Genomic DNA, 11,332 nt, shown 5'->3' on the forward strand with positions numbered 1-11,332 from the left:
CATCGCATTTGTGTTCAATCACATAATTATGATTTAATGGGAAAATGCAATAGCAAAATTTTGTTATTTGACATTTCTAAAATTTCAATAAAGTTTTGCGCATATGTGTAAAAAAAATTCAACTTTTGACTGTGATCTTCTTCCGCACAAAGTAGATAAGGAAAAAAATACTTTTTCTTTCGTTCCATCAGTGACAGAGGAGAAGGATTTATTTGAAGTTGAATTATTGTAGTTTTTACTCGACAAGTAAATTACAACACATTTAACCCCATTATTGTGTTAGGGTCAAAATCGACCCGATCAAAGTGTAAAAATGGGTTCATTTGGACCAGAACACAATGTAAGATTAAACAATTTTAAGTCAGTTTTTGCAGCTCAACCAAACTAAATTTGCATTTGCTCCTCTGTACCTTCAAACGTAAACAAATAATTTATTTTAATAAAAATGTGAAATCAATTTTCTTTTTTTTAAAGGTCTTGTGAAAGATGGCTAAACAAATCTCTTTTGTGATCCGTTGTGATCCAAGTGAAGCTTAAAATACAATATATTCCAGCGAAATAGCCGCCACATTTCTGCGCCAGCTAAAAACAGCAAATGCTGACTCCTCCAAACATTCTTGGACTGTGCTTATGAAGGCACGGATGTCATTAAGTTATATAATATTATTTAGAGCTTCTGGAGACGGCGCCTGCAGAGCTGATGTGGACTCGGCTTTCCTTTTCCAGTCCTTGAAACCCACAGACATTTCTTTCAATCACTTTGAGATTTGAACTCTTATTACAACTTGTTCAGACGACTGCGGTTCACCTCAGGTCAGACTACTTGACTTCAGACAGTAGGAGCAGTTTACACCAGTTTTTGCTGTACTTTATTTAAATTTAGAGTCAGTTTCAAGGTCTTGATGGCCATTACTCCACAGGATCTGACGGGATTGTGAAATCCAACCATTTTTAAAATTAAATGTAATAATCTTTGTCTCTTGTGTCTTAACCCTGTAAAGCCTACTATATCAATGCATTGACAAAAAAAATCTTTTTTTAATTAACATTTTTAAGAAATCCACAGCAAATTTTCAATATCTTCTCTCATGAGATATAAATAGTATCAATTATAAGTTTGGTGATTTTGTCTGTTTTTGCTCACAATGTTTAAGTTCAGGAAAAAAAGCACCTTATTTACCCACCGTCTCATATTTAGTCCACACAGTTCTCTACATGTAAAACTGCATAACAAAAAAAATATTTATTAACAAGTTTTTCATTCTTACATATAAAGAACAACAATAGATTAGGTATTCTTCCCATAAAGTTTGAAAAATTAAAACTTTTTCCGCCAAAAGATTTCATGTCAGCAGCCATTTGTGTAGGAAAAGTCCTTCTACTGCCCCTAGTGGAAGGATGATGAACTACAGGACAGAAAATATGGACCAAGTTCTATACAATGAGTTGTTAGGGAAAGTTTGGATCATCCGAATGAGATAGGAGTCTTAGAAATGTTTATTAATTATTATACTATAGGGTTAATAAATGTTGCATATGTTGTCTAATGAAGCAAATTTTAATCAGCATGATTTAAAGACAAAGTATTAGAAAATGTTTTTAAAAAAATTAGACTTGATTACTCTTGACTTATATAAAGTATATATAGTGAATGTTTCCCATCAGTGATCTAGATATTTCAGAGCAATCGTAGCAACACTTATAGCTTTTTCAAAGGTTTTGACTATTCTTTTTTTACCAATATTTATTATGTATGTATATATTGGGGTAGAACAATTAATCAATGAATCAATTTTCATTCCTACGATCCAACCAGATCGATCTCTCTGAGGCAGAATCAAATTAACCAACATCATTAAAAAACATGCTTCAAAATGAGAAATTGATAATAGAATTGATATTGGAAAATACCATTTGGACTGAGACATTATTTTACTTTATTGTAAAAACAACCAAATTCAATCACACATGATGCAGCAAAATATACAGTCCACCATTACAGTCCAATGTGTGGAAACACGTGTCATACAGAGTGATAGAATGTTCTTATGATGTTCCCTTCTGATTATTTTGATGTGGAAAAACAATAGTGGGCTGACCTTTATGAATCGAAAATGTGAATGGATTTTAAAAGACTTCTTGTTTACTTGTTGATTAGTCACTCCATTGAATTATCAAAAGTGTATTTAATGTAGACTCAACAACACAGCACCCAACACTTTTACTTTAATGGTTTTATTAACATGAATTCAGCTGACATTTCACAACAGTATCTGCAAATAGTGCACTTTGTATGAGGAATGCGTGGCAACAGAACAACACAGCCAGTCTGCGTTACGTTTGTGTACTAATGAAGGCAAAAAGATGTCAAAAATGTCAGAATGTGACGCCGTCACTAAGTTCTCTAGAAAATCTTTAGCTTTAAAAAAGGCACTACTATGCAGACTTGGAACATGTTGCTTTCCTCCCCCCAACATGAGTAGAAAAAAAGAAAAACAAGGTGCTTTATGTAGTCAAAGCAACATTCTGAAGCGTGAACTTCAACAGTGCTCTCAGACATCACACATCACATCTGAAGCTTCACTGTTTTCAGATTTTCAGTGACACAAAACTGAACAAACAAATCTGTAGAATTACTTTGAAGATATCAACATACACTTGAGAAGCTAAATGAGTGGAAAGCAGCATCAGTGACATGTCCTCACAGTGTTCATGCAGCGTTTACCGCCCAGAGTGTCAGAACGCACACGTGTGCTCGCAGCTTTTTCCTACCGTCGTCTTCAGTGAGGAGTGTCATTCTAGCAGCACAAATTACACATGAAGCCCAACGTGAAAGGACATAAAACACCATGAAGTGCGGAGATAAAGCGTGCAGCACAACACTCACCCTTCAGTCGCACCACAAAAAAAAAAAAGTCATGAATGCCACGGCACACAGATGGCGCTCCGTCCTTCGAGGTATTAACAGTTAGACACAGGTAACCTACTTGCCCCTCCATCCTATGGCTGCATACGCAACCGTTATGGGAATGTAAGAAAGTGTAAAAGAAGAAACCGGTGGAATAATGGGTGTAAAGTGACGGCAGAATACTGGTTTCTGTTGGTGTACCCGTAAAACTCCAACAAAAACGCTCCGACTAACGAGGTCAAACAAGTTTTCACCAAATCCATTTACCTAGTTTTCAACATCATTAAGCTGCACTTCTACTGGAATTCACGTCTAAAACATAGTAGTGGTTACAACAAAGTGTGCAACAAAAGCCTCTGAGGTGAAATGAGAGCTAACGTTTGATTAAACCGTTCCACTTTGGCACTTTGTTAAGCTGATCCAGAGGCAGTGACGAAACCAACTAAATCCTGCTGCTTCTGGTGTAAAAAAAAAGACACTTAAGTCATGAATAAATACGAAAAACGTTGAAAACGAAACCTAAAAAAAGTTTCCGTTTTTTTTGTTGTTGTTTGACATCAATTTTTCTAAGCAAACGTCATCTGTCGACAGCGCCGCAGTGCAAATAAACTCATAATGAGACATGAGGCGTGTGTGTGGGAGTGGGGGGGTATCAGGTGTGATTTATCATTACCTGAAAGCAGCTGTTAGAGCGTGCCGCACTCACACCTGCCAGCTTCCTCGCCGTCTCGAGCGGAGATTCAGCTGACAGTTTGGTGGAAAGCATTCACTTCTTAAAATACCGACGTCATCGGCTCTGGATTTCACAGAACCTGGTGACTTGGGTGTCGAAATGTCGTTTTATAGTTTTTCTAGAGCTGGTCATTTTCAAGCTCTAAAACTATTTTGATTTAAAGAGAAATCCCTACTTTTTCTTTCAAAAACCTCTTGAATTTTTAAATCACCTTTACATTAAGCTTCAATCTTAAGTTTAGCAAACACAAAATAGAGGAGTGCAGATGAAAAGTATGAAAACATACATATAAATCAACATATAGGAGTATGGTTAAATTATTAGCATTATTATGGATTTAAATGAGACTTTTCACTCATAGCAGCTTCAACCTTCAGTAACATTTGGAATAGTGGCGCTCACTTCACACGTGTATCAACAAAAGGCACAACATTCAAATGAAAATAAAAAAACGTGTTTTCTTTTTAGACAGATTAGTAAAAACAGAAGACACAGGACGAGCATTCGTGCTGCTTTCAGAGGTTTATCATGTAAGGCGAAGTAGAATCTGGAGATGTTTTTCCTGTTTCCTGCGATACGAGAGGTGAGCACGTTTGGCTCCTCGTGGAAGACGAGTCATGGATCCTCACCTGGATTTTTTTTTCTTCTGTTCCAAAGCACTTGAACGAAAAGTTCTTCAGTCGTCAATGTCCTCAAACATGTTTTCATCAAACAGCTGAGCTAAAGGCGCGTGCTGCGTCCGGCGACGAGAGTACTTGAGCTGGAGAAGGTCTCCTACTTCACTGATGGCACTCAGCGCCTGTGGTAAGATTCAGGGGAAAAATGAAATGTGAAAAGATGAATAAATAAACTTTAGAAACCTTCAATTAGAATATATATTTAATTAAAAAATACATGTATCTATCTATCCTCAGTGGTTGCTCGTCATGTGCTGTGGTCTCCAACACTAATGTCTGACATTATTATCGTGGACAGACCAGTACAATTAGTGGACATCCCATTCTTTGATTCATTTTTAGCTTCAAGTTTCCCTTAACTTTTAAGGGTAAAGTTTATTTTTATCATCTGTAAAATATCTGTTTTAAACTTTATTTCTACACTAGATTTTGTGTAAGAACTTTAGTTACATGTTGCCTATAATGCATTATTATACTGCATACTGAAAAACAATGAATTTCTCTTGGGATTAATAAAGGTAACTTGAATTAAATTAAATAAAAAAAAGAAAAAAACTCAACCTGGAGTTTTTAGTGCTAATTTTTGCAGGAAAATATAATAAAAAAAATACTTCCCTTTTACCCCCGAACCCCCCGTTTTAAGCTTTCGACCTTTCTTTCCTTTGACATACCGTAACTGCTTAGATGATCAGCTGATTTACAGAGAAAAACAACTGCATTTCACTGACTTTTTCTCTGGAGGTAAACGGGTGTAGTTATACAAATTTGAACAAGAAATAAAACAATTAACATTTTCTGCCCCATTTGAAGCTCATCTTGCACACTAAACAACTAGACAGTTACAGTTTATTTGCATTTAAAAGCTTAAAAGTTCATAGTTCTGAAAAGTTTTTAAAGTATTATTTTTGAAAGGGTTTCTAAAGGTTTAGGAAATTTCCACATCCAGCTAAAGATTTTTTCTTGCGCCATCTTGCATGTGACAAGAGGCACCTCCTCTTTCTGATAAATATAACGACTTAGTAATATTCGTTTATTTCTCAAAAGAAGTCGATGGGATTTTGGCTTCGTGGAGCCAGCAGGTACTTCCTGTTTGAAAAAAAGTGGGAGGGGTCACTCAGTCCAGCTTCCAATGTTAGCAACACCAAAGATTACATTTGTTAGAAGAACCACACAAATCCCAACATCACTTCAGCACACATGACAAAACATCAAACTTTACTTCTCCTGAATTTAGCTAAAGATTTGACCAACACATGAGACTGGCAGTGGGGTTTGAAGTATTATTCATAGCATGAATAGTTGATTAAATAAAATAGTTCAGCTCATGTACAGCAGAACTTTAAAAAAGATTGAAACTCCAGACTGAGATTTTCATCTCACTTCTTTGGACAGAAATGCTAAGAGAAAATGACTTTTTTCCACTGAAGAACTTCATTTCTTTCTGCTTTCTCCAACTGTGCTCGTGCGATTCTTCAGGACATTCATGAAGACCATTTAAAGCTTTTATTTTTTTAAGGTTTGGATACTTGAAGGTTGGACAAAAGAGCGACAAAAATGAGAGGTTTAGGGGTTATTGTGTTTGTGTCGATGGGAATAAGAGTCAAGCTCACGGCTGGATGAAAGAAACAACAAAGGGAACACGACACTTCAAAGGAGGATAGAGCGATGCCGAGAGGAGGGCTAACAGAGACGTTCCGTCGTCGTGACAGATGAAAGCGTACAGCAACAGAACGCACCCACAGCTTCTTGTGAGGAAGAAAATGAAGGAGAGTGGTGAACGCCTTCAGATGTTGCAGCTCTCGCTGACTCCGTCTGAGCCCACACACCTAGCAGGGGTGGGGAGACCTGACAGAGTCGACGTTTTCATTTGGACGGCAAAAAAAGAAAGATTTCATTTTCACAGCCAGCACGCGGGAAAGAAGTAATCAGTCCAAACATAATTAGGATGACACGCGTTTGACTGTAAACAAAGACGCAGTTCAAGATGAAGCGCTCTTTGAAGAACTTCAAAGCCAAACGACAACAAAAGCCGGATCCATAAACCTCTGGGTGATGGGTTTCGACTCCTGGCAGCCCAGCCAGATAACCCCGTCGTCCTTACACCTTTTTGTCCAAATGTGACTTCCAACAATGACTAAAAATGAAGCAGATTTGACTCAAATGATCTGAAGAATCAGGAAGGTTTGCAACACATGTGTGGCCAAGCTGTCCGGCCGGCACGCCCTGAGGAAACCGTAAAGGGCTTTCATGTGGGTGGAACGCTCGTGATTTAGTACAAAGTAACCAGCAGAGGCTGTAAACTAGTTGTCTTGTTGGTTAACCCTTTAACACCTGAGGCGTCGCCAGTGAAAATCTACTCTGGAATTATGTTGATTGTGTTAACAATTAAGAACTTAAAGGGTTGAAAATTTCCTGAAAAATAAAGGATCTGAGGGAAACTCCATCAAAGTCACTTCGAGATTTGTCTAACAAGAGGTTTGAGGTCATTCTCCGTCATTTCTTCAACCGAGCATTTTAGGCCTTAATCACAACTGTTCTTACAGGTGGATTCGAGCTGTCTGGGCACGAGGTATCTAAAGCCTCATTTCCTGAGCGGTCCAGACTGGACCTTTGAGTGTTTCCATTACAAAATTGACCCGTAAAGCAGGATCGACTGGTACCCCGTTGGTTGTAAACACAGAAAAATGGAATGAACCAGTTAGGGCGGAGCTTCTGTCATCACACAATGTAACCCATTAATTGGCAGTAATGAAGAGTCCGACTAGCGCTTTTTCAGGTAATATCACAGTTGTACACCGCTTTAAGTAAGCCCTTACAGTAAAAGTGTTCATGAACATTTTTCCTATGGGCATTTTGCGAGCAACAGGTCATAGAGAACACTTAAACACACAAGGGTAAGTAAGAACCTCAGTGGCCTCGTGGGGAAGTGTCCACCCTGAGACTAGAAGGTTAGGAGTTCAGATCCATGGCTGAGTCATACCAAAGACTCTAAAAATGAGACCCAATGCCTCCCTGCTTTACACTCACCATGAAGGGTTTGGATTGGGGGTTAAAACCACAAAATGGTTCCCGGTAGCAGCTGTGTCTGCAGCTCACCGCTCCCCCAGAGGATAGGTCAAAGGGAGAGCAAATTTTACATACCTATATGCTTGGCAGCTAATGGGACTTCAAGTAGGAGAGATGTAGGCAGCTTGTAGAGATTTATCATCATAAACCATCACCACAGCACAAGTAGCTCTTTTCTGCTCTTCAGGTGGGCATCCAACGGGAATCCGACAGTCTTACACATAACCTGCACACCCTATGCATGTGGTCAGTGAGGAGCCAGTGCACGCAAATTACTAACGGCTAGAGTGTGGCATAAGGACGATCAGTATTGATCATACATCATAAGTGTGTAACTTGCATTAGCCTTACAAATACTTCACGATACACTTGCAACACACACAACAATCGTACTTTCCATTTTCACAACGTCCCTCAAAGTGTCAACATGAGAAGTTACACCTATGTTCCCCTTAAGATGGGACCGCTCTTCTCTATGATACTCCACGTTCCCAGACAACCCAAAAACCCACAGTAAAGGTGACCAACTTCATTAAAAAGGTGAAACTTCTTCTGGATACACCTTTATAAACTCCAGTGGTTGAATGGCTGCACAGATTGGGAGATTAATTTGGGCCAAACTAAAAATGCTAGAAGGGGAATCTAAATCCTACCTGCTTGACGCTAGCATTAAATAATTGCATTGAGGGGTTAAATTACCAAATAAGAGCACCCCATAGTGCACACGTGTCAAAGTCAAGGCCTGGGGAACTGATCCGCCCCGCTAGACGATTAAATCCAGGTCACCAGATCATTTCATATTTTGTTATCAACGGCTCAATGTTATCTTGCGCTGGTAACATATTGCAACACGTTCTCATTCCCAAGTCGTCACATTTTAACACATGGTTAAGGACCCCTCCGTGTCAAAAATTGCTGTTTTGGGTGTCCCAACTTGTTGTTTTTTTGACGTACTGGCTGTTCCAATTAAATCAGGGGTCTCCAACCTCTGGGTGGCAAACCGGTTTTGGTCCGGTACCGGGTCGTGGACAGCACCGGTATCCAAACCCTAACTTGAACTGGACGCGGTACCAGATGTGGAACAGGCTAGGGGTACTGGGTTAGGGTTCAAGTACCGGCTGTGTCCCAATGTTCGGTCCGCAGTTACATTTTTAAAGTTTAAAACATTTTGTTTTAGTATGTTCAATAAATGTTTATCCTGATGAGCCTGCAACCTAGGGTGTGTTTTGGATTTTGGCCCCCTGTACAATTGAGTTTGACACCCCTGATCTAGAGGAAGGGTTGAATTCCACACCACAATAGTGGAAGTTTAATGTCTTCTGTCCCTTGAAGACTCAGCCCGGCTGTGGAAGCTGCTGCTCACCTTGTCGAGGATTTCTTTTGAATGAGCAGCAGAGATGCAGAAACGCGCCCGCGACTCGATGATGCTGGTAGCAGGAAAACCCACGACCACCACGCCGATGTTCTTCTTCAGCATCTCCCTGCCAAACGCTCTGATGGAGACAGCAGGAGGAAGCACTGCTTTAGGCTGCTTTCAAACAAAACAGTGGATTTGTTTGGTAAAGATGAAAGAAAATATGAAAGAAAATACAAGTGTCAATACAAACAGGAATCGCAGAATCAGGCTCACCCTATCTTGGCGGGCATGTAGAGCATCATGGGAATGACGGGGGAGTCGTCGTTACCGTAGATGATGAAGCCCATTTCTCTGAGCCTACTGCGGAAGTAGGTGGTGTTTTCTGCCAGCTGCTGCAGACGTTTGCAGCCTGTGGAGCAAACGTTCAGTCAGATTAACTCTCCATTACAGTATTAGTCAAGTTTGTCTTTTCTTCATCAATAAGTAGATTGACCTACATGCTATTCTGCCATAAGTTTGTCCACGCCGCTTTAATTAGCTCTGAGAATCACTGCAGATTTTTTGAATCCGTTAGATTTACATTCACAAAGTGATAATTGGACAGAATTTTCTTTAAACTTAAGAGTCTAAAAACCAATTATGCTCGACTATAAAGAAATTTCATGAAATGAGGGTTTCAAACTGGACCCAAGTGGAAGTTATAAAGCTAAAATCCTTACAGTAAAATCAAACAGAAAAAGCTGGTTTTTCATTACACAGACACAATAAAAGAAACTCCAGCAATCGGTTTATATGGAGAGAATATAGTTTCATCCGATTTGTGTGTGCGTAGTTCTTGATTTGTAACTCATACAATACATTTGTGTGTAACTTTTGGTACTTCCAACTTTGTTTTCACACGTACAAAAATTGCAAAATTAAAAATAAATTGTAAAATACAATTTACACAAACCCAACTTTAAAGGGGCCAACCATCATTTTATTGAATGTTTCAGAGTAAACTATATCCATATAAATGATCACATATTACCTTTGGAACACTAAGAAACAAATTATTTTTCAAAACTCTTCATAGCCGGAAGTAAAACGACTTGATCTCTGAGGCTCCGCCTTTCGCTCCTTGAGGGTACCACCCACTTCATGATGTCATCCTAGAGCCATCCTCGTCAGAGTGTCACAAAAAAATTGGGGGAAAAAAAAAATAATAATATTGATGTAGGCTCATATAAAGTGCAGCTCGGGCATTTATCCCCCAAATTTGGCATAGACATAATATTGATGCTAATGGGTTAATTTTGTGGTGAAATTCGGTCAAAAAAAGGCACACAACAACATCAATTCGTCGCTCACTTTCTCTACCAGGAAATAGTCTGCTATCCTTTAAATTACAACAGCTTGAAACTAATTACAAACAAATCACCTGTTACACACACACACAAAACTGCATTAACGCACAAACCTGATGTGAGACTCTTCTCACATCTCCAAGAATTGTACGTAAATGATGCGTCTAAATGCTGCTAGAATGCTGGGTCAGAGTTTTCTTATCAGCTGATTTGAACTTAGACTGGAATAATATCTGGTTAAACTTGACATTTTCCCACTATCTTAAACCTCGCGCTCTCTCATAGCAGGTGATTGGTGCATACTTTTTAAATATTTGTGTGTGTAGTTAGTTTCAAGCTGGTACAATCGTAAATTGTGCCTGTGCAAACTACATTTTGTTTTTTTTATTTTGGAATTTTTGTACATGTGAAAACACAATCGCGAGTAAGCACAAAATGTATTGTATGAGTTCCAAATCAAGAATTGCGCATGCACAAACCAAATGATACTATATTCTCTCCATATGTTTATGAATTGATGCAGAATCTTGTAATTAAATTAACTAAAAAACAACTAAGAAAACATGCATGAATCGGCATAGGCTCATGTTGGACTAAAATGATATGTAAACTCCAAGTTATTCTGAATAAAAGTGTTGCTAAATGCTGTCATGTCATGTTTGAATGCTTTCAATGCAAGTTTCCATTTTAATTTTCTTGAAGGAAAACTATTTTGAGGCGAGTTTCTCGGATAAAAGAAGAAGCAGGAGACGGCGGTTCCATTCAAGAGATTTCTGCGGTGAAAATGTGTGAGGGTTTCAGCATTAAGACACCTGGGGGATCTCGAGTTTAGTTCCTCTGAAATGTAATTTCCTTCTCCCACAGGAGAGCGGGAGGTTGACTGCGTTTCTCTGAAATGCGCCGTTCACATCAAACGAGGCGAAACACGCTGGGAGAGCGAGCTCACGAAACGCTTCTCCCGCCACACAAAGAAACACTGCATGAGGAGGAGAAGCCTTGAAGGAAAATGCATCGATACATTCATAAATACTATTAAAGAAAAAGAATAATTGCATGACATTTAAGAGGAAAATGATTCTGCTATAACTGGTAAAAGGGAAGCCAAACAGAATAAAATCATAAAAAATTAGGGGAAACTGTTAATATATTATTTAAATTGTTTTAACTTTATAAAACTTTTCATACCTACTCTCTATTTTATTGTCCTTAGTTTAATTTAAGGTCTGTGGTTTAGATTCCATCTGC

General features: G+C 38.7%; 1 protein-coding gene across 1 annotated transcript in view; it reads right to left on the reverse strand.

The window, feature by feature from the left end:
* Positions 1-2,219: 2,219 nt before the first annotated feature.
* Positions 2,220-11,332, reverse strand: part of LOC112145121 (serine palmitoyltransferase 2) — a 23,203-nt gene continuing 14,090 nt past the window's right edge. Inside the window, exons 10-12 of the mRNA XM_024270178.2 lie at positions 9,015-9,150; positions 8,748-8,877; positions 2,220-4,440 (exon numbers count right to left, since the gene is read on the reverse strand). Of these exons, the coding sequence (XP_024125946.1) occupies positions 4,318-4,440; positions 8,748-8,877; positions 9,015-9,150 (389 nt within the window). The 3' untranslated portion in view covers positions 2,220-4,317. The remainder of the gene's footprint in view (positions 4,441-8,747; positions 8,878-9,014; positions 9,151-11,332) is intronic.

The sequence above is a fragment of the Oryzias melastigma genome, linkage group LG22, assembly GCF_002922805.2.
Source record: "Oryzias melastigma strain HK-1 linkage group LG22, ASM292280v2, whole genome shotgun sequence".
Lineage (NCBI taxonomy): Eukaryota > Metazoa > Chordata > Actinopteri > Beloniformes > Adrianichthyidae > Oryzias > Oryzias melastigma.